At 37.1% G+C, this 25,050-nt stretch overlaps 1 protein-coding gene across 1 annotated transcript in view; it reads right to left on the bottom strand.

Annotated features, from left to right (window-relative positions):
• Positions 1–25,050, bottom strand: part of CLVS2 (clavesin 2) — a 47,051-nt gene that overhangs the window by 5,793 nt on the left and 16,208 nt on the right. The window contains exon 3 of the mRNA XM_042825328.1: positions 2,504–2,614. Within this exon, the coding sequence (XP_042681262.1) occupies positions 2,504–2,614 (111 nt within the window). The remainder of the gene's footprint in view (positions 1–2,503; positions 2,615–25,050) is intronic.

Raw genomic sequence — 25,050 nt, 5'->3', positions numbered from 1 at the left:
CATGTACATGGAATGCCACCAGTTTCTATCCTACTTCACCTTGCAATAACTTCTCTGGGGAGCTATACCTTGATTTATCAAATGTTAAATTCAAAAGGCAGACAGACAAAAAAAAAAAAGCAAATATATGCTTGTCTCATATTTTAGCCCACTTGGTTGTGGGACATCTCTGTACCTCAACTGGAAAACTGATGCTGTAATGGGAATGAGAAAAGAAACAGTCATAAATTTTGTCATCTTCCAGTCAGCTGCATAGACAGAAAGTTTAATGTAAACATGCAAATACAGTATTTCCTTCTCAGAAAGGAGTTATCTTTGAGTGATAGAACAAATATTAATAGCAAAAGCAATTTATTTTATGGTCATTTTCAAACTGGATGTTTCACTATTTTAGCAGTTGCTTTATATATGCTGAGTACTACATTTATCTCAATGCAATTATCAGTTGCAAATCTACCAGACCTCTCAAAAACTGCAAAAATAATTCAGGAAATGCATGCAAGATAAATAATGAGATCTTCATACACTTCTGAAGATAATTCTGTGGGATTTTTTTTTTTTCTCACAATAATTTGTTCTCTTTCCTACTGAAAAACAAACTTTATTAACTGTAATATTTAACTATCTGACTAATGGAAGAACTGACTAAGAATTAACAAAAACTGCTGTAAAAAGTTTGCATTTGGACAAGTGAAGAACCACTGATGTCATCTATCTGGACTTCAGTAAGGCTTATGACACTTTGTATCCCACAACATCCTTCTCTCCATATTGTTAAGATATGGATTTGATGGGTAGACTGTTCAGCGAACAGAGAACTGGCTGCAAGATCAAATTCAGAGAGTGGTAGTCAGTGGCTCGGTGTCTGGATGGAGATCAGTGACAAGTGGTGTCCTACAGGTGTCAGTGCTGAGACTGATACTCTTTAATATCTTCAGAAATTACATCAACAGGGGGATCAATTGCACCCTCAGCAAGTTTCCGATGACATCAAACTGTGAGGTGCAGTCAACACTCCAGAGCTACAGGATGCCATTCAGAGGGCCCTATGCAGGCTTGAGCAGTGAGCCCAGGCTGACAAATCCAAATCCAAATGCAAGGTCTTGCACTTGGGTCAAGGCAACCCCCACACCAATACAAACTGGGCGATTAAAGGATTGAGCGCAGCCCTGATGAAAAAGACCTTGGGGTGCTGGTGGATGGGAAGTTGAACATGAGCCAGAAATGTGCCCTCACAGCTCAGAAAGCCAACCATATCCTGGGCTGCATCAAAAAAAGCGTGGCCAGCAGGTCAAGGCAGGTGATCCTGCCCCTCTACTCTGTGCTGCTGAGACTCACCTGGAGTACCATGTCCAGATGTGGAGTCCTCAGTATATGAGAGACACAGACCTGTGGGAGCACGCATCCAGAGGAGTACCACAAAAACGATCCAAGGGATGGAACACCTCTTGTACGAGGACATGTTGAAAGAGCTGGAGCCACCAGCCACTGACTCAGATGTCTCAATAAATACTTAGATACCTGATTATCGCACTGCCTTGTCACTTATTTTTAATCTTGTGACAAACCAAGGAGGTGTACTGCACTGCCTGGTTGTAGATAGATGGTCCTTGGCTTAGATAGGCCTCAAACATATCTGGCACTGTATTGTTCTACATTGAAGCTGTAGTCAGTTGAGCGCAACTGAATCCTGCAGAATGAGTTTTCATTTGCATATTTATAACAAATATTACATAAAAGCCTTTGTAATCTATAGTTCAAAATCTGCGAATACAGAGGCCTCTAAAGCATAATGTCAGTAAAAAACAGGTAAACACCAAGGAACATTGTAGCCTTGTAGACTCTTTGCAGAGAAAAAAAACAGAGCTCCTTAGAGACCTGATCCTGTAAGTGAACAAGCAAAAATTATCATCATGCTCTTTGTAATGATTTTGTATGGAATGCTATGTTTTGCTGGATGACAAATTTCCTGTTACAGAAATAATATCATTCTATGTGCTACCAAGCTGTAACTTAATTGCACTGATGTAAATGCTGCAAATTAATCAACGTCTGAGAGACTGCTTGTGCTTATGCAGACACATGCACACATATTTCCTTTCACTGGCTTTAACTCAAGTGACTATTTTCAAGCTACTGTGCATGTTGTATTTTAGTTTATACTAGTGTCAAAGAAATCACTAGGAAAGGACTTGGTATTCAATGTGTCTATCATAAGAGAAAGACACAAATCATTCCCAAATTTTATTGCCACAACTTTCTTATAGAAATTGCAATGCTGACAATACCATTATATAATCCAGAAGGAATCACATGCTTGTATGCAAAAATACATTTAAAAACACTGTTTACAAGGTCCTTGAAGGATGTCTGTAAAACAGCTAAAGAAGGTTTTTACAATGCAATTGCAATTAAAAACTTTCCACCAATAACAATCTATTTATATTACAATACACCTGCTGACTACAATTACCAGATAATGGAAAATGAAAAAAAAGAATACCCTTTTTCGTGTCTTCTCCTTTAAAAAGGGCCGTATAACTGTGTAGAGGGCATGAATATACCATGGTTGATTGACAAAATGTATTCCTCCAAAGCGAGCTGGAAAACTGTCCTGTACATGAGAAAAAAAAATAGTAGATGCAATGTTAACTCCTAACAGAAGTAGCACACACATATATCTAATATGTTTTTTAAAATACTGAATGTTTTTATTTTTATAGCTTAAATGAAAAGAAATATTTTTCAAAAAAAAGTGTCCTTTCAGCGTGCGTCAATCTTCTATACCAAGGAACAACACATCCAAGGAGCAGACTGGTTGAGAACTGTGATGAAACAGCAATGACATTCCAAAAATCAAGAACGGACAGTCTTTCTAACCTCCAGAAATGCTCTGAACACGCATCACTTGTCCACATTTTATCAATGCAATATTTTCTCCTTCCCACTTCTTTGAAATTTTATTCATTTTATTTACTTATCACTACCAGTGTCACTAAAGAGCACAGGAAATGTCCCTCTGATTTCCGCTACTATTAAAAATCTCTCCAGTATTATTCATATTTCACAAAACAGAAAATACATTAGACCATAATTTTTCTCATGTTGGCAGAAGCCTTCTGGGAACTTAAATGTATGGATAGAATATCTGCATTGAAGAAATGACATCTTTTTCTTATAGAAAAACACAAAGGGTAGATAACTCCCTAGTAAAGTTTCTGATTTGCATTTTCAGTTTCTAAGTGAAGAGAGTATGCCAAAGGATTTGGCAGTCTGAAGAGGACAGACATTCTGTCCTGAAATACTATTTCCAAACTCATCACGTGTCCTGATTTTCTCTTTGTCTGATTGATCGTATACTCAAACAATGCAATAAGCTGCTGCTGCTTCCCATATTGCCTAGACTTACAGGCATCAGACTTGATGAAAGCCCCTTTTTTGTTTCCCCAGGTTATGTCAGAACCTTTATCGTGTTAGGTGTACAAGTTTACTAAATGAATGGCCTCCTTTTGAACCTTTATTCAACATGTGGTCCATATCCCAGGCAATCATGATAGTCACTTATATCAAAACCATATTTTCTTACAGCAGCAGAAATTCCTATCTCTTGCTTGACAATATAGGTACAGACAAGGACATGTTTGCCAGCTACATCTCCCACTCTTGTGTGGCTGCAATAATGCAGATTCAGGCCAGTGTCAGAGGGATCAGAACCTCAGAATGAGGCAATCAAATATTTTGTCAGGACCATCTATTTAAATATACTTCTTTTTTTTTTTTCCTCTGGAGACAAGATAGCAGGCCATATACAAGTATCCACCAGTCTAGATATAACTCACAAAGCACCATTTGAAGTATATTGATTTAAGGTCATAGAGCACTGTTAAAAAAAAAAAAAAAAAAAAAAAAAAAGTAGACAAGAAAAAGTCATAAGCTATATCAACCAAGCAAGAGTTCTCAAATAAGGAAAGCAGGAAGGAAACCTTTAATGAAATGTCGCCAGATAGTAACATACTTTGAAAAAGTGTATGTGCCAGGAAATTTCCATATTCTGCTAGAGTTAACATAACTGCTGCAAAAAAGAAGACTGAAGAGGCCATTTGCTTCTCTGAAAAGTACCATTCAGATACTGGTAGGCACTCCTAACCAAGGCAGTCTTATCCACTCAGAAGCAACACGACATGATGCAAAGCTGTAATCAGAATAAAGATTTAACTGTCTTGCAGATATGCATATGTGTTATACAGAACTGACAAATGCCGACACACATGTGCAAACTTGTTTTTCAGAATCTCAATCTGATTAATACAGTATCTCCTTTTCCCTTACTCTCTGTCACCCTTTTTCTGCGTGCCACTTACCTTGTGATTCCAACATCTGTGTGGATTCAAGGAAGAAATACTTTCATCAAGAAGACAATACCTTAAAAATATTCTGCATGGAGGTTGACAGACACCACTAACATCTAGATGGCCACAGATGGCCAATGTGATTAACAGCCTATTTTGAAGATTTTCTTCAGAAATATTTGATTAACAAAATCCTTGAAATAAAACAATCCTACTGGAAGATTGTGCTACTTGCTAAATGCCCATTTCCTGCCAACACTAAATGTCAGACAGGATGGTTGATAATATGACATGTAATTCACCCTGTTCAATATCATAAATCCCCAAGCACCATTTTGAGAGCACAACCTCTGATATATGAAAGGTAGTAAATTATGTCCCTATCACAGGAACCCAATGAATCCAGTGGGAAGGATAAATCATTGGATGACACCTTAACCTTTTGTTGCAGGAGATACCATTCATCTATGGAAGGTTGCGTGTATTTGGTTTATCCAGCAAGGAAGTGCAATGCAGCAGGCTGCAAACACAAAAGAACACTCACTATATCTGCAGAAGATATATTTTGCCATCTAAATGTCTTTGAAGATATCTTCAGAATTAACTGGAATGGTAACTATATTAAGACTTGCAAAGATCAAACACTTTTTATAATCTAACACAGAATACAACAAAATAAACAAGACATCCCTAACAGTAATGTCTTCCTGCATAATTATTATAAGGTTTTTAAATTAGTACAAGTGCCCCCAAAATTACACACACAAAACTATGGAATGCTTATTCTTTACTGCTTAAAAAATGCCTCCCACAGAAACTGACAATTTTTGAATGAGAAGATCTCAATAGGCTACGCATGAATGCACACTGAGCAGAGCCAACAGCAATTGTATTCTATTGTGTACTCAAAATGGATTCCCTGACAATTTGGTTATTTATGAAGATATTACATTTCTAAGAGATAAATGGAGTATGTTTAGAAATTACTACTTTGACACTTCACGATTTTCCTGCATCTTGGAATCCATTTACATAGACAATTGTGAATGTCTGCAATGATCCTCCAATAGGATATGCCGTTTGACATTACAAGAAGCTCACCTTGGTGTTTTTCAGCAATTCTAAAGGCAGTTTCCAAACCTGACTGAAGTTCTTGGATATTTAACATTTTATGTGACTACACCCATGCGCAATTTCAGTTCTAAGTGGGTACCCAAAAAATTTACGCCCATAATGAGAATGGGTGACTTGGTCAAAATATTCTGCATTATCAACAGTGCCAAGAGTAGAATTCAAAATCTTCTGAATACAGATTTAAAAAAAAAGAAACAAAGCAAAACAAAGAAAAACAACAAAACAAACAAACAAACAACAACAACAACAAAAAACAGCCTCATCAGCACATAAGACAAAAAAAAAAAAAAAAAATAAAAAAAAAAAAAAAAAAAACCACAACAGCTGCTGGAGAAAGAGGCATCAGAAGGTTGTCTGGCTCTTCTCAAATCTATCTGACTAGTATATTGGGATTTGCCAGACAGATGGCCATTCTGCATAAACAGCAGGTAAGAATTTTCTCCGAATCACTGACTCTTGTGTGTTGTGTTTTGTTTTGGTTTTACATAATGAAGTCACAGGTAAGGTGGTAGTCATGACTGCCTCTCTAGACATTCTTTATTTCTACAGAAAAGCCTGTAAGCCATGAATCATACAAATCTTTAGCAAAAGATGTCCCATGCCAGAAATGGAGATCAGCCACAAAGTAAGCCATGCATTTTACTAGAAAAGTAATAAATCAGATGGGGAATTACCAAACCCCTGAAAAGGTCTAATTATATATGCAAAACGTAAGGATTTTAGCATTCACAATAAGCTATAACCTGTAAGCAGAAAACAATGTAAAGATACTCCAGAGATCTTGTGATGTGGCCATTCCACCAACACAGGCAGACAGGAATTTAGAATTAAGGCCTGTGTTCCTTGTGATACAAGGCACATAAATGACAATTAAGAGTGTGCTGACAAGGAAGAAGTGCAGCCTTACTCTACAGTGCCGTTTGATTACCATTGCATGGCACTAACTGACCTCTCCTCTAATGCCTCCAGGTCAGTCAAGGCCTGACACACTCTACTTTACTGGATTTCCTAACAGCAGAGTTTTACTCACACACAGCAGTTTTTTCTCTTCCTCTCACAGTTCGAAAGATCTGTCTCCCTTCACTTTCTTTCCAAGGAGTTAGCTGCTCTTACAACTCATAGCACATGCTGAGAGGCCAGGTTTCCTCTTGCTTCGCACCACATCCCACCCTGCGCTAGGCTCAACCATGATCTGAAGAAATTACCTTGGATTACCTGGCCTTCTCTGAAGAAACTGAAGGCCTGAAGAAATATCTGTAGCACACGTAATAACACCAAAACCAGTATACAATATTATTAGTACTTAAGAGAGGAAAGTGCCCAAATTCCAACTGAGTATGAGAGTCTTCTTAGTGGTGTGAGCATTGTTATCGTACTAAGATAACTAAGATAATAAAAATATGAAAAATAAACGAGCTTTTTAAAATCACAATAATGACATCTCCACATAAAATTTGTCATTCAAATATCCTGTCTACTTTTAGTTCCTCCAGATGAAATCAGTACTGAGTTAATCTTTGTTTTTACAGCTGTTAAAGTAGTTCCAGACGCACTCTGAAAGCCCAGAGATGCACTTACAGCCCAGCCACATCTTGGCTGCATGAGCACATTGCCTACCACCTTGTCCAGACATACCTTACCATGCACAAACACTGTGCTTAGGCACATATGCTCAAGAGTTTTATTCTGAGGGTTTGTTGTCCTTATGGTGACAGCAAGTGAAGCTGTTTTTTTGTGGACAGTCTCGATACATCCTTCAATGGACTGTCTAGACAATTAAAACAAACAAAGAAAAAAAAAACTTTACTTAAGGCTGTGTTTGAGTACTGTGCTGAATTTAAGGCTGCGTTTGAGTGCTGTGCTGAATTCAGGTCATAGCATCCACAGTCAACCAGAGGCTACAGGGTCAAGACTGTGAAAATTGTACATTCATAATAAAAATCACAAGTTCAAAGATGGCATATTGAATTATTAATATCTTAAAAGTCACTTAAGAAAAGTTAAAAAGAAAAAAAGAAAAATTCAGATCTCCTCCAGTTATTCAAAAAAATCAAGCACTGCAGAGAAAAAAAGTCACTATAATGAGCCCAAACAGTACTTTCATAATGGAAAGCTCCATGAGAAAAATACTGAAACATTCTGTAAGATGAAAGATGCAGCATGACTAAACTTAATTTTTAGTATGTTAAAGAGGAAACCATGCAAAATCAGAGACAGAAAAGCCCTAACTGGAAAATTAAAGCTTCACTTCCTTGGTACTACAAGGTTTGAAGTACCAGAGGAACAAAGAGCCACTGCTGTGCACATAAGAAAAGTTTTGCTCCAAAACTGCAATTTTCATTGAAGGAATTAGAAAATAAAACATTTCTAATACCAAACTTCCTGCAGGCATCCATCCTTGACAAAAGTATTTACAATGTTTAAAAAAACCATAACTGCTCAAGACATGGCTTTAAACTCTGATTATATCCACTGGTACGGTGGGATGATAAAGATTCTAGGAGAATTAGGACCGTTTGGCTTATGGAATACCAGAAGGCAGATGCTATCTATAATCATGCTACAGAAAATAAATGACAGATGAGAAAAGACTCATTCTAAACAAAGGACAACAATGACACCCAAACAAAAGTGTAACAGTTTACCATGACCACAGCTTGGCTGAAAAACAGCAGAGAGACTTGAATCATGAACATAAAACAAATACGGGGGGAAATAAGCAAGCTAACACATTTTCATAGAATCATGGAATATCCCGAGTTAGAAGGATTATAAAGTTCGTCAGAGACTTTGAGACAATGATTATTAAATTATGAGGAAGCTGCTCTCCAGCCTGTAGCAACAGGAGACTTCATCTAGTGATCTATTTCTCTGTGCTAAACTTTTTAAGGTTTGAGTCCCAAAACTTTCTTAACATAAAGAAATTCAAGATACTAAAGCAGATGTTTAATTGCAATCTATTATAGACCACTTTTACTATTAGACTGCTGAAAAAGCAACCAGACATTTCATTTTTCAGGTTTCATTTTTTTCAAAGGTGGTGAAATTTTTATAGATCTCTGAAATATTTGTAACATCTACATAATCTGAATCAAAACTAGTTTCAATGAAAGAGATATTGACTAAGAAATTTCCTCCTATCCAAAAATATATGGATATATTCATATGCTAGTTAGTTGCTTTAATGATTTTCCTCTGTAAGTACGGTGTTGTTATCCCTCAGCTGAAGCTTTTCTTTTTCATTAAACAATGTTAAACCATTTCTAACACAAACTAAAAGTGCCCAAATAAATTTTTGTTACTCTGTTCAACTTAAAGAGCACTACCTACAGGCAAATTAACATCATTCAGTGACATTCCTACAAAATAAGATTTAATTATCTAGAACTGAATGTTGTAATTTTGCTAAGAAGCTTCCAGTGAGGCAATTTGACTTTTGGCAGTTCTCCTTTTCATTTCTATTAGTCCTTTTATCTCACAGCTCATATAGAAATATGTTAAATTGAATGAGTTGAGAACAGAGAGAGATTATATCCATACAATGAGAACATTGCTCTTTTCACTGAAGTATCTGTTATAATTTCAAATAATCTTGCATCTTTCATTTCAATATGTTAATCATGAAAACTATATATTGATAAGATAGGTGGGTAGAGATTTAAAAGACATTTATTTGTATGCATGTTTATATATGAATATAATAATATATAAATTATACAGAATTCATATTTCCATTATTTAGAGAACTCCAATCACTGTCATTTTTTTTAATTACATGCACTTGATAAAGAAAACATTTTGCATAAAAGCTCTCCTCTGCATTTAGAATTACTTCATTTTTGTAAATTAACTTCAAGAGTCTTTTGGCCTGATATTTTGTAGGAGTTAAAGTTCAATTAGAAACTGTGTGAAATTCTATAAGCAATATTTTCTTGTTTTGACAAGGGTTTGGGGGGTTTGATTATTTTTTTTCCCTTTGCTCAATTTTCATCTTGAATTTGGGAATACGAAGAATTTGATTTTACAAAGGAAATTTAAAAATGCTGTTTTCCAAGGAGAATTCTATCTTCAGCTACAAATCCTGGCTCTTTTTTTTTAAAATTTTGCATAACACTTCAACAGTTTGGAATGTGAGATAACAGAAAGGAAAAAAAAATTGCTTTTCAAAGTGTAATGCTGTTCCCAAATTGGCAAAACCAGAAAAGCTGTATGAGATAATCAGTAGAGTAGGTTCTTCCATACCATTTTCTTTTCCTGTGATGGAAATCATGTTTTACAATAGGCAATTATCAGATGTGGAAATTCCCATAGGGGAAAAGAATCCATTTTCTAGGCAGCTTGTGAATGTCTTATTAAATTAAGTTTACAGACAAATGGAAAAACACTATGCTATCAGCAAGTTTGCTGGGAGGAGGGGGAGACACACCAGTAGGCTGTGCTGTGATTCAGCGAGACCCGGACAGGCTAGAGAGTACACTTGCGTGGAGAGGAACCTTACAAGGTTCAACAAGAGCGAGTGCAGAGTCCTGCATCTGGAAAGGAATAACTATGTGCAATAACTACAGGCTAGGAGCTGGAAAGGAGCTCTGTGGAGAAGGACCTGGGTGTCCTGGTGGACACGAGTTTCGCCATGAGCCAGCAGTTTGAAGGTGATTGAGCACTGAAACAGGCTTGCCCAGTGAAGCTGTGGAGTCTCCTTCTCTTGAGATATTGAAAATCTACCTGGACATTTTCCTTTACAAATTCTGCAGGGAACTTGCTTTAGCAGGGGGGTTGGATGCTGAATTCTAGAGCTTCTCTCCAATTCCTATGATTCTGTGAAAACGGTGCAGTGCATAAATATAGTAGCACTACCTTTGTAATGTTGATGGAATAAAAATAATTCAGGAAATTACCATTCCTAAAATATATCATAATCAAATTTCTAAAGGCAAATGTCTTCGGTCAGGAATGGCACTTAGGAGGGTGAAATGCCACACCAGCATCTGAAATCCTACCAACATGGTCATGAAGTCACCATCTTTTAGTCAAAGAGGTTAACCTGATCCCAAAAAGCCCATGGTCTCTACCGAGTTCACTGCCCACAGCATGATTGTCCTGGTGCTTTTCATCATGAGGGAAGCTTCCCACAACCCTAAGGCCATTTCAAAGAGGAGCACAAATATACGCAGCTTCTGCCTCACACTGTGACCACTTCCACATGTTAGAAGACTATGTAACATCATACATAAATTTGCCTTAGGGAAGATACACCTATTTGTTCTGTGAGATATAACCAAAACATGATCTCTTGTGTGATCTCACAGTTGTTTCAGAGAAGAGGAAAGAGAAGCATTTGGAAAACAACAAAGATAGGGAGAAACAATGAGAGGGCAGGAATCAGAGCAATAGCGTAAGAGTAAGGAGCGGAGGAAAAGGAAGAGATTTAATTAAACTTCATTCAAAGAGGAATACAGAGAAATTACAATGATGCACAAGAGAAAAACATATTCATCATATTTCTTCTGTAGTTCGTCTTCAAAATTTGAATAGAAAGTCAGGGAAAGAGAAATGAATAACAGTCTTACACAGAGGACCCACATTTTTTTATAACAGGTGAAGACTTTATGGATTTTGCAGACCTAATCTCAAGCAGGGTAAGCAAATACCAAATCTTATTTGATATTTGCTTGATTTGATATTTGATTGATCTTATACCAGATCTTCGTATCTGCATATCATCCCAATTGGAAATTTCCCAGATGAACCAGAGCCTACCTAAGGATTTCAACCAAAATTTGCAAGAAATTACATCTGAACTGTATATATTACCTATATAGGCAACAAATTACACAGGTCTGCAAATGAATAGGGTGAACAGAGGTAAAAATGCAAGCTTCTTTGTTGTGGCAGCAACTAACCATTGATCTGAAAAAAAACAATTCTCCAATCAAAACAATCGCTTTTTTCCAACAGATGAAGAACTCATAAACTGTTGTCTACAATATAATTATGGAAAACTCTCCATATATGTAACATTTAGTTTCAGACAGGCCACATTAAAATTAGATCATCACTTCACCAGCTTCAATTTACAACAATACAACAGACTGAAAACTGCAGTGATTCAAAAGTTACTTCATGAGTCATATTTCCTCATACTATGAGGAATTAATCTTCACCAATGCAGCAGGCACTAAAAGCAGAAATCCTTCTAGCTATCCAATTTTAATCTGTCACTCTATGCAAATTACAGTCCTGAGAATTGAACTGAACTGTAAAATTGGAGGGATACTGACTAAAGAAGAATCAGTTAAGGACAGCCACTGAGATCTAGAATGCAGCCTAATTAAGCTTTAAATTACTAGGGAAATTGAATATCTGACTTGAGATCCATTAATAAGTATTATATTTTATTAAAAGTAGAGTTATCTTGAACTATGAAGCATATAAATTTTCAAAAGGTCAGTTTTCAGCAGTAAAAAACGATACCAGTTCCAAAAAGTGTTCAAACGTCTTTATCATAGCATAAAATGTAGATTTATGTCAGCCTTCCAGCTTTAAGAAAGCCTCAGTCTGAACTGCCGATCTGTGCTTTCTCTTTGCAAAGATGCTTGAAAAGATGTGGCTTCCTATAAGGTAACCCCACCACAGTTTCTCTCTTCTGAATGACTGCTGGCAGTATGCACACATAAAACCCTCCAGGAAGCCCAAGGAATTACAGTATTATTTGAGGGAGAACTATAAATCTGATTATTACTCTGGAGTATTACTGTTAATCATTGTTAATGAATTCTAACTCCAGACACCAATACCTTGTCTTTTTAAGTCACATGAGCATGGCTGTTTCTGTGTTAGCTGCTGCAATGTAAACCCCAACAGTCAAAAAACAGAGGTTTGTAAAAACTGGGCAAATAAATGAATATTTATTTTATCATACATATCTAGGACACATAATATGCAATTACTGTGATAGTAATGAAGAAATGTGATGTTACCCTATCCTGAAATCCCACTTCTGTGGCTCTTGAAAACTCATACCCAAAAGGTTTCAGGAGTGAGAAGATCAAAAGTAGCAAGAAGATATTTGCATTTCTAAGACCAAAGTGCAGCCCGTGTGAATCTCTTCTCAAGAAGAAAAAAATAACAGTAGCTTCATTCCATGTTACATGGATACTCACAGAGAAAAAGAACTGGACTCTGGCAACATCTGGAGTGCCAGTCCACTTCTGGGCTCCCCAGTACAAGGCAGACAGAGATACACTGGGTTAAAGCCAACAACGGGACACGAAGACAACTAAGGTACTGTAGCACCTGACTTTCAAGGAGAGGCTGAGAGAGATTGGGCTGTCTAGCTTGGAGAAGAGAAGGCTCAGGACATCTTATCAGTCTGTATGCATACCTGCAGGGAAGATGCAAAGAGGTGCTGCCCATCGCCAAGATAAGAGGCCATGGACACAAACCAGAATACAAACTGTTTGTTCTGAACATAAGAAAACAACGAAAGAGAGCACGCTGCCAATTCTAACCAAGTCAGCCACTGACAAAAAAAAATACAAAACTACAGGAGGTCTTTGTATATTTTCAAAAATTTCTTCATTTCCCAAGGTTTTTTTTCAAGTTCATCATCAACCAAAACACCAATGTGAAGATAGACTTCTCAAGATAAATAATAAAAAAAATGATCTGCAGGTAGACTTTTTTACCCTGTGTAATGTACTCAAGCTCTTGGTTTGCCTGAGATCAGTCATCTTTTCATCAGAAGTAACAGCATAAAATATGAAAGCCTTAATTACCTAAATGACGACTTGACTTACTTGAAAACTTCAAAGTTTCATACATCTTATTTACTGGACAAGGATTAACAAGGTGTTGATACTGCCAAGCTGCCTGCAGAAGGCTGAACAAGCTTAGCTTCCAAAAGCTGGGAATGAGCTTCTCTCCTCTATATGGATCTACACATACCTAGAAGTTCAGCTTTTCAGAAATGTTACAAAGGGGACAGTTGCAAGGAAAGCGTGAAACACTGATTAATTTCAATAACAAAGTCTCTAGGAAGTAAGTTCAGTTTCCATTTTGAGGCTGATTACTGCCATGCTCATAGCATTACCAACCTAATAAAGAGTGACTGCATGTGAAAGAATGCCTTTTTCCAAGTATAGCATTTGTTTAATAAAAGATATTTTTATGGCACATGTAACATCTTAAATGTTAGTAACTGTATTTTGTGTAATGTTTACTGCTGTACTGTTAATGTAGTATTCAGATTGTAATGTCTCAAGTCTAATGCAGCATGCTAAAATTGGGCAACCTATTTATCACATACACAGCCTTAAAAAAAAAGCACAAGAAGTACTATTTTCTTACTACTCCTTTCTTACTACTCTTCTCACTTAGTCACCTTTTGACTTGCAGCCCTCTTCTACCAGAATGACTTAAATTTTCTGCTTTCTTACATTACTTTCACTGCAGTGTTAGCAGTTGATACCAAGAGGAGAATTAAACCCCCAGTACATGGATGATGACATACGGCATGCCTGAATGGACTTAATGGAAGGGAGAAACACCCTGAAGACTGTTGCTTGTTTCCTATCCATTAGCACCATCGGCTGTACCTTGCTACACCATCCAGCATACACAGACTATTAGTCACACAACTGTGCAACCATCATCCTCTTGTCATTCATGCTATAGCTGCAAACGCCCCTGCTGTGACTGCCATGTGTACCTTCACAGGAGCCTGAAAATACAGAAGAATTCACTTCAGTGAGGATATTATTAAACATTAAGCCTTAAACAAGCTTCCATCTCCTTTTAACTGAACAGTCAAGAGTCATTCCTCAGCAACTAAGAAAAGTGACATATGCCAAGCTGAAGCAAAATCAGAGCCAATGTTAATGTGAGCAGACACAGCCTTTTTCAGTCTGTCCACTTGCAAAGGCATGTAGTTGTTGAGGGAATCTGAAGTGAATGGCACACACATATCATACCTCCACAGAAAATAGTTAAGCGGTTAAAATCTTCCATTAGGTACTAACAGGTATAGGATCACAGCAAGAGACAAATACAGACCCAAACCACATGACATATCTTAGACATAAGGCATTTTCAAGAGCCAGTGAACAAAAACACAATGAAATTTAAAAATGTGTCAAAATTATGAGTCTTTCTGAGTATGAAAATAATTATACCTCAAATGAAATATCACATTAATATTGTAAATAGATTATTGTCATGGGTAATAAACCACTGTCTGTTTCTGTTTGTCTGAACATTATTTGTCTAAACACTATTTGTCAGTTTCCAGTAACCTATTCACTTTAATCTGAAACAGACTTCAGAGCTCAGACTGTCAGCATAAGACAAAAAAGTAGGCATTTCTTATCTCTGAATGAGAATCAGTTCTTTGAGTTCTACTGGTAGATCAATTATATATTAGTGCTGCTTCTTGACTTTTAATCCATTTTAGTTCACAGACCTTGAGCTAATGTGATGCTATCATATGAAAAAGAGAAAGGACTAGAATAAGCTATATACAAAAAGAAAGGAAAACAAAGGGCCAATTAATCAGACAAATGCCAACCATAGAGAGACAGGCTGCCTACTGCCAGCAAAGAAGGAAATATGAACTGTACAGATAATTCACTTAAATTCCCTCAAATGTAATAAATTCCAATTGAAATAACATAAGATTAATTTTAATATGCTACACTGTTACCCTTCTTTTTGGCAATTCAGGAAAAAGAATCTGCTGATGTGTCCATATTTATACATTTTAGTACAACAGATCCAAGATCTGTTCTTATCCTGAATGAATAATATTTCAAGCCACATTCTAGATACCAGACACCAGCTGTATGCTTAACTATTTAAAGATCATGGCTGTGCATTTACTGAAATAGATAATTTAAAGCAATACTCCAGTCAGCTTTGCTCACTTTGAGGCCAACTGAAAAATATTCACACACAGCTCAAGCTTAAAAAGCCTTCCATTTTCTGACCACAATTTTCTGCACCATCATATCCACTACCACAGCCTTGCAGCACTAAAATTAAAAGCAGCATGAATATTTAAGTGTTTTGTGATAAGAATGCAACAGCTAAATCTGCCAGTGTACAAAAGGCAAAGGCAACCTTTGAATTTGAGTTTGCTGCAATACAGAACAGAGGGGAAAGAGGGGGGATTTAAAAAAAAGAAAAAAAATAAAAAAAAAGAGGAAAAATTATCTCAAAATGCTTGCTGGCTATTACTAGGAGTTGCAGTTTTAGTGCTCTGAGTGCTCTAGGCTTCTATTGCCTTATACAGAGAACATTATTTGGTTGAAATCTGTTTTCCATGGTGCACAGTAGTCTCTCCTGAAAACAGGAACAGATACAGCCTGGAGGTGGTATGTGAGGTGTCTGGATACTCCATTCGGTACTGGCAGTCTTCCCAAACAAAATGGTTCAGTTCTGACCCATTTGATACTTGCCTGAAGGAAGAAAAAGCTCTCTACAAAGGAGACACTTTACATGAGCATTTTCATTTACTCTGGATGGAAAATATACAACTCTTCTTAGAAAGAATGTAGTCTCTAAGCTTATAATATTTCTGCTTAAATTTTTAAAACAAGAATGTTCTGTTTTACATGTGTTTTCACATGTGTACAAACACAGCACCTCAGTGCTATCCTAATAGATTCCACCTTGTTATTTGATGTGATTGTATAAAATGCAAGCATACACCAGGATCAGAAATTGAACTGCATGCAGAACTGATGCATGAAGCTGTGTGATGAAGAAACTATAGATGAGCACTATCTTTATCTCAGTAAATTCTGAGTATACAGATTTCTTTGTTATTTTAAGTTGTTGTGCTTCTGGAAACTATCTCAGCAACTGTGGCATAGGTCACCTGAGAAATGAGGCTGTGCAGATTCATCTCCAGGTGGCAGCCACAGTGCTGCACAATGGTGCTGGCACTTCAGTACATGGCTCCTCCTGACTCAGCTCTGCCTAAGTTCCTGCAACACCATAGGAGATTGCTGTGCTTGCTGGAATTGCCAGCTTTCAGCAGAAAAGTGCAATTGAGGCCTTGACCACTTCTGTTTATACAAAGCCCCATGGTGCCACTATAGAAGTAGAGGTATTAACCCCAATGTCTTGATCAAATAACAGCTCAAGTAATCTAATTCTGTCCATCTAAATGCTACACCTTCAGCTGACTCCAGCATATTTACTGCAGCTTTTGGCTGCCTCAAAGTGTCACCAGACGCTGAAAAACTCCAGACACGACTATTCATTTGATGCAAGATGCACTCTTGTCATCACACTGCAAACACTTCCAATTATAAGTACATGAAAGCTAATAGCAGGTGATCCCGCTAAACTCAACTCTGTGACGTTCCAGCTTTTCTCCTCCACTCACCTGCAAGGGTGAGTGCAAAGATCTCCAAAACAATGTTCTTCAAATGGAGCTTGCTCTCTTGAGGTCTTTGGGGACTTGGCACCAGTTTGACTGCATTAAGTGTAGTCCGTAATCTGTCCATCTTCTTAAAATGTACCAGAGGAAATACCAAGATGCACAAAATAATGTTTTTCAAAACCCAAGTAACATCTATGTCGGGCATTTAGCACCCACAAGCATTCATAGAGGAAAAACTCAAACAACTATACCATGAAATTTAGAGAAGATCAAAGCCACCCTGCACTTTTCCAAACATTTTGGCAGTTTGCGTACTTCAACACCACTCTCAAAAGGGTCTTCACGTGTAGCCATTTGTTTAGGATGACAACAACTTTAATAGCCAGGATGTAGCTATTCCATGGCCTCAACAGCAGGCAGCAGCCCTGGGCATGTCTCCTTTATTAACACAGACATTGTTGCACTGCGTTAGAAATACTCTCCACTGGCAGCTGCCCATTATAAAACAGTGGAAAACTCATAAAAATATGAAGTAGTGTAACGTTATTATGTCTTACACAAAACAAATAAATTCACTTTCAAATGAAAGCTACAGACCTTCTAAATACTATTGATTACACTGATTAAATCTTTTAAGTACCACTAATTAAGCAGAGTGATCACTCAAGCACTATGAAGTCTATTGTGTAAATACATTTTGAGGAGTCTTGAGAGCTGTTTCCACCCACTGTAGTGAACTCTACTGGATAGCTTTTTCTTAAGAAAATTAGTATCACATAAATTCTTTTGTTCATATTCTGTTGTTGAAACTTTTCTTGTCCAAATTCTGTACAGCCCAGAAAATAGAGTGGAAATACTTTCAATACGTAAACTGTTCTCCAAGCAGAACACTTTCTAATTATTACTTTTTTAGCTCTTCAGTATCCCAGTTCCTTCCCTTTAGAATTGAGCAATGTAGTGTTACTTAAGAGCAATGTTAAGTAGGTAATCTTAAATAAGATTAAATAAAATAATCTGAGGAACTGATACATGGATGGCACTGTATTTGTACAACATCAGATGGGCCATACTTCACCATGCAGCCAGACACTTTCTTGGTGAATTTTATTATATTATAAAAAATAAAAAATAAATGTGCATGTGCACATGCACGTGGACACAACATGACACCTGCGTGTTTGGAAATTCTGCCAATATTCTTCCTAACTCAGTAGTAACTCAAGAGTATCAACCTTAACAGATGAGGATCAATTATGAAATCTGTGCTTAGGGGGAGTGAGGCCACAGAAAGTGCCACCTTGGAAGCAGGCCCTGTCTGAGCACAGAATTAACAAGTCTAAAGTAACCAGTAACCAGTAATATGCTTTTTCATGTTAACAGTGAGTTCTCATGATCTTAAAGAGAACAACACCCAGGCTGTAAGATTGTTTTTATTCAAAACTATGCTTATCAACCATTTTCTGGCAGAAAATGGTTCTCTATTACTAAATATCTATTGAACCCTTTTTATGTATGAGAGACTTCATAAACATCATAATAAAAATAATTTACCTCCTATCATCAGCAAGCTGAAAAAGCACAGCCCCAAAGCAAATATAAGCTAGGCTAGCAGAGAAGTTGAATTCATAGTAAAAAAATACTGTGATCAAGACCTTCATGGTCCTATATTTCACAGAAGAAAAATCAGTTTACAAGTATTCTATTTGTTGGGGGAAAAAAAAACTCTCCCTCACTGTGTGTTTTTTGACATAAAAGTAGATACAGTCACAAAAAAAAAATAAATAAAAATAAAAAATTAAGTGATCTTTTCTGAATTGCTATTGCTAAACTAGTGGTGACAGGTTAATAGAATCCAGCACCAATCCAGAAAGCTTGATATACACATTCTGCTAGAGTATCAACTTTATAAGACAAAAGTATCATGGCATGATTATCAGGATATATATAGTTCATCCACACAAACTATGAACCTTCCCTAGCCTGTATCCATCACACCAAGATGCGTTGTCCAGTACCACACAAAGCAGTAAAAATTGCAGTTGCTGTTCATATGCACAAGTAAGTGGGTGATCTAGCATTACTGCAGATGTAAAGTATTCCCAGAAATGATCATACCACATTGCCCTGAACACAGCTTCTAGCCAGAAAGAGAAGATACTTTTTTTTTTCTTTTTTTTCCAGACATGGGATCTGAAATAATGCCTGAAGCAAGAATCAAACCAGAAACCAAAATTTTGAAATTCAAGCAAGTAACTCTCTGTCCAATCTGGCAGGCCTAGCTTTGTTGAAATTCATATCAAATTGACACTGTCTCTGGCGATCTCCGTTGACAGGTGGGCACTGCAGGGCTGCAGGAGGTTGCAGGCTGCAGGCACCATGATGCACCAAAGATCACACATGCATACAGCATGAGTACAGGACAAGGAAAAGTGTGAGGATATCTGATAAAGAAGACCAGAGGCAGTGCAGACTGGAAAGTTCTGACCTCCTGCACTGGATCATCTTACGTAGCTCAAGAAAACAGTAGCAGAGGTTTGATAGGCTTTGACGAAAGCTCCCTGCTTGAAGTTCTTCTGCCCGTAATGGACAGCAGCCTTATTATATTAAATGTGTTAACTAGAAATTTGATTGTTAAAACTAATTAAAGATGTTTAAATCTTGGTTTTGATTCACTGTTAAGTAATTCTAAGGGAAACTTAGGATCTATTTTAGGAACACGAAAATGAGGACAAAACTAACAGCATACCTAAACATGAAACCACAACCCCTCAAGTCACACTGCACAGCAGTTGTGCTCCACATTGCAGTCTCACCTGCCCCATGACACTTTCACTTGTTACCTTGGAAACCTACCAACAGATGAGGCTTTTTAGTACCAGTTCCTTTAATTGTACTCCCAATTACATTTTCTTGCAGCACTGGCTCCTCTTTTCTCTCCCTCTTCTTCCCTTGTCATTTTCTTTAGCATATAAATGCATTTGTCTCCTTCACTCTTCATCTCTCCTCTATTCAATTATCATTCCTTAAGAAATGGGATGCCCTCAACAGCTGTATCCATTTTCTATCCCCTTCCCAGCCTCACCATTCTTTGCAGACTGCCCTCCCCACAATTCTGCAGTTCACCCTTGTATTTACATCCTCCTCTAGACCTTTTCTTTTTTTCCTAACTCTACTCTGTTTCCCCTTTAGCACCTGTTCAGTTCCTGTTTTTACCACAGACACAAAGAACTCTGCCCTTCTTTAACATTCTCTTCCCACTAGGTGCTATCCCTGCAGAATTTGCTTCACTTGCAAGCGTTTAGCTGCCATCCCCAGGCTGAAACACATCTCCCTACATTCTGTCTTCCACAGACAAGCCTCATATTTCATACTACTTGGCTGAAAGCTCACTAACCAACATGAAGCTCAAATTCTCTTATTTTTTTATTTTCTGTAGTGCTACTGCAATCCCCCAAAACTCTGTGCTAATCAAATATCCTTGTTTTCATCCATAAAGTCCTGTTCTCTTCTAAGACCATTGCTCTCAGTACAAGACCACCACCTAAAATGCCTTTCTTGACAACAGCGTAGGTATCAATTTTGATCTGATGAGTCCAGGGATGTGAACTTCAGTCCATGTAACAATGATCAAACCCAAGAAAAGAAGAACAAGAACACATCTTTCACAAGGAAAAGCAGAGAAGTAAATCAGACTGACACTATGTGGATGAGGATAACTGCAGACTAAATACTAAATGAATCTGACTGAATCTCCTTTGTAGTTTTTAATTGTGTATTCAAAACAAAAACAAACTTCTGAGTGAGGAGGTGTAAACAGAAGGCAGCATGTAGCCCAGTCTGATGCACTAATGGCAAAAAAAAAAAAAAAAAAAAAAAAAAAAAAAGGTTCTACTTAGCAGAAAAATGTCTCCTATAATACAATATGTGAATCAAAGCAGATTATGCCCAGAGTTCGCTGCAGATTATGGAACAAAACAAGTTATTCTAAACCAGCCTCCCCATCAGCCTGCAGTTGATCCAAGCTCTGGAATGCCAAATAAAAAGCTGAATAGCATGACAGAACTTTGCTCGCACCACTCCAGACTAATTTCGGGAATAGAGACAGACGGCACCACTGACTCAGAGGATCTCCAAAAGGCTCCCATCTCACAGCAATAACCTATGTCCCAGTCCTGTAGCAGTCTGTCATGCACACAACAGTATTTTTCAAGGACACAAGTGTCAAGCTGGTGCTGGTAAAAAAAATGCAACAGCATTCTCTCACGGATAACTTCTTCTATTAAGACCTGTTTAAATTCTACTCAACACTGTTTCACCAGTATGAACCTATGTGTGAGAAGGTAGTTCTTTAGGAAACAATGCTAGACAACATAAATTACTGCTTAATGTTCTACTTCTGACTAAGTTAAAATTGCCAAAAACCTTTCCAGGAAAGAAAAGCCTCAGGGAAAACGTAAGTCTTGTGAGTTAGACCTCATGATTTTAAAGGAAATCAATTTCAACATCAAGGTCTGTTTAAAAAAAAAAAAGTTTCAATTTGGCTTTTCTAGGGTTTTTTTCTCAATTAATGCATTTGCAAAATGAAGTAGAACAGTTGTAGCCTTGTTCTTTACTGCCTCTTTAACATCTTTTCCATTTCCAAGTTGTAAAATTATCATCACTTCATTTCTAGTGTGGCAAAACAACTACGAAATTGTAATTGTATTTCTTTTCCCAAAAAGGAGCCACATCACAGATTGAAAAGCACACAGACAAACTCTGAACTCTGGATTGACATCCAGTTCTGTTCAGTGGTTCCTAGCTTAGGTATAGTAAAAAGCTTAGGTAAAGTAAAAACTATCCAGAAACAAACTGCAGAGAAGAATGGTGCAAATGACAATTATAACGATGGTATTCTTAAAGCCACAATGCTGTAATGACACAAGTACGTTAAAGTTCTAGACAGTGATGTAGGCAAAACAGCATAGAATGAGACAATTACATTTTGAACCAAATTGCTATTTCAGGGAGTTGTTCTAAATGAAAGATTTAGATTATGCTTTTGTGTTCCTCGTTGCTGATACAGATACTTTTATTCTTAAGTCAGCTCAGTGCAACAGACATAGTCACAGTCTACTTTCCATTTGCCCTCCTAACTGTGCACATTGCTTGTTTGGTATCCTTAAGATGCTCTATAGCTCTTCACTGTTCTGCATTCAGAGGTCCTAATGAAAGTCAGACTCTGTAGCCTGTCCTCCCACAGAAAACCACTAGTACACTTGATCACAATTTTTATTTGCTTTGTTGGCTTTCCTTCCTGCTCTATCTTTTCCTGAGGTTGTTTCTTAGTCTTTCTTCATATGGGCTGAAAGTACTCAACCCTCAGTCCCTTCCACTTCTCTCGCTATGTGTCAGCCAGGACACACAACTCCACAGATACGAACTCAAACATCTCCATGTTGGTAGATTACATGGAGATTTCCCCAGACTCCTGTTCAGTAACTTAAAACTACACTGTTTTATCTGGCCTAGAACTGAACAATGTTCCACTTTTACCAAAAGCCCAGTGTATCAAGAAGAGCTGCTAAACTTATCATCCTTACCTCCATTTTCCAACACTGTGCATAACAGCACCAAGCTATTTATCACTATTCAGGCCCTGGTGTCATCCTTGCTTTTGACTGCTCTCAAGCACAACACATTTCAGCTCTGCTTACATCCTACAAATTATGTTTTCACGGTGTTGCGTAGATGATATATGTGCTTGATAGAGTGTGCTCACCAACGCAGCAAATTTTTCTTTCTAAAAACACAGAGACATGCCTTTTGTACTTTTTCAGAGAATACATCAATGCTACAAATGTATGTGGTTGTTTTTTTTTTTTCATCTGAGTCTTCATGTCTGCTTCCTTAGCCTGTGATATGATGAAAGATTAAAGAGTAGCTTATGAAACTTCACCACGGCAACTGCTGATGTCACTGGGAACTAGATTCCAACCAGGGCTTACAGAAAGATGAAAACCATATTGATAATTGACAATATTTTTGACATTATTCATCCAGCTAATCAAAGCACAACCCTATGTCATTACCTATGCTTAAAACTGAATGAACTAAAAATGCAGCATTATTAACTCAGTTGTTGGCATAATATTAACTTAGCCCACAGAAATTCAGCATTCATGGAAGGTACAGATTATTTACTCCTTTCCCAATCAAAAGCAGAAATACAGAATTATTTATACAACAACTCCTTAATGCAGTCTCTTTGATTATGCTACTGAATAAAAAAAAAGCATGTGAATTCTTCCTCAGAAAATGAATGAATGCATTATATCCCACATACTGTAAAAGAAAGCAAGGTTTTTATCCATTTAATTGCAAGCACAGTTAAGCACCAAAGGAAGAGAGACACATGCTACTAGCTGGAACAGTTTTGTGTGTAAGGCATAAGCAGTAATTCTCCCTTTTGCTCTGTATTTTATTTTTATTTTTATTTTTTTAAATTCTTCGGAATGGAGCATAGAGGTTTGATCAGGACTTCTAGCAGATTTCAAGAAGAAAAAAATGCAATTAGAAAAGAGAGCAAACATCTGCATATGCTGCAAACATGTTGCATCATCTTTGAGAAACACCAGCAATAATATATGTGATTAAGTTTTGTATCTACCAGAACTTTGGTAGTATTTGGATGACAGGAATGAAAATGAACATAAAAGGATCACATTCTCCCTGCATTTAAGTGAAACCCCTGAGACTTTGGACTGTGACAGAGTCCTAAATAGAAAACCAAGAGGCTGCGCAGTCATGCTGCAATATTGCTGCTATCTTCAGGAAGGGATATCAGATCTCATTACAAAAACTGCATAAGGCAGTCAAACATAGGCTCTTAAAAGAAAATGTTTTAAGGTTTCCATATGAAAGCAATATAATTCATCAAGATTTAATGGGAGAGAATATCAACAGGATGAAGAGGAAAATGTATCGCAAGGATAACATTGTAAGTTAAATACTATTTAGTTTGATTTATTTCCTGTAACTTGAAGTAAGAACAAGCATGGTCCTAGCTTTTCCCATGGATCATCAAATAGATTCATACTTAATTGGTTTTCCATGCACCTCTCTTTAAGGGCTTGAGTGCTACTTTCATTTGATACAGCATTGATTTTCTCTGAAGTTTCCTCTTACTACAGCTACCCTGATCAATTAGTGTTCTATAAATAAAGAGGTCAGATTTCTTTCACTGGTCTCATTAAATTGCACCCCTGCTGAATTTCTGTGGAGAACAGAATTGGATCATACTGATAGCAATAGCATGAAGATGCCCTCAGGTTTTCCAGTGAAAATCAATTGCTGGATATTCATAATAAAATGATTTGAAAAGTAAGACCCAGCAAACCTTACTTGCAATTCTAAATAACTTAAAACCACCAAAGAGAAAGAATGGGAAAACAAGTGGGTAAAGGGCTCAGCCAGCTCCACAGTGATATGTAATCCCTCATCAATTGTAACTACTTAACTGAATCACCTTGTAATGCAAATATCTTGCTGGAGTCTTGAGCAAACATATAAGTCACCATGTAATGGTAGTGTGATTACCAAGCCAAGCTAAAAGCCACTGATATTATTTGGTGGTGTGAAACAGGCTAATTATCACAGGCATGACAATGTAGCTTTAAAAACCTATTTTAGAGAGGAAATTTTAGTGCAGAAGTGCAGAAAGTTGAAATTCAGCTTTCTGGATTTCTGGATTCTTCCAGAATGTTTAACAGATTCCTAAGAACCAACTTACACAGCCATAAGGACAATGAGTACCTATTTATAGTCGAAAGTCAGGCCTAAACTGTGAGACACCAATTCAATTATAGCATAGCCAGAACTGTCTGGGGTGAGATGTTGACACAGGACTTTACCAGTTTCGAGTGTTGGATTACATGTATTTTTTTTTTGACTGAATCTACACTCAGACCTCCACAAAACGAAAGATAAGTGCAGCCATCTCAGAGCTCAGTCCACATCCATGTTCGGATATTCATTACATTTAGACAAACATTAGTGCTCACTCTTTTTCATTGCAGAAGACACTGGAATGGATTACAAGCATTCTTTTTCCATTCTACGCAATAATAACTCAAAATTGCTTTTTAGGAACTTCTTTCAATCTTCGCAAAATATGCAGGAAATGAATGGAGAAATCTATTTTGC

This window comes from Centrocercus urophasianus, unplaced genomic scaffold (assembly GCF_019232065.1).
Source record: "Centrocercus urophasianus isolate 14NV4802_14NV808 unplaced genomic scaffold, USGS_Curo_1.0 seq_10, whole genome shotgun sequence".
In the NCBI taxonomy this organism is placed as follows: Eukaryota; Metazoa; Chordata; class Aves; order Galliformes; family Phasianidae; genus Centrocercus; species Centrocercus urophasianus.
This window is presented reverse-complemented; position numbering and strand designations above follow the sequence as displayed.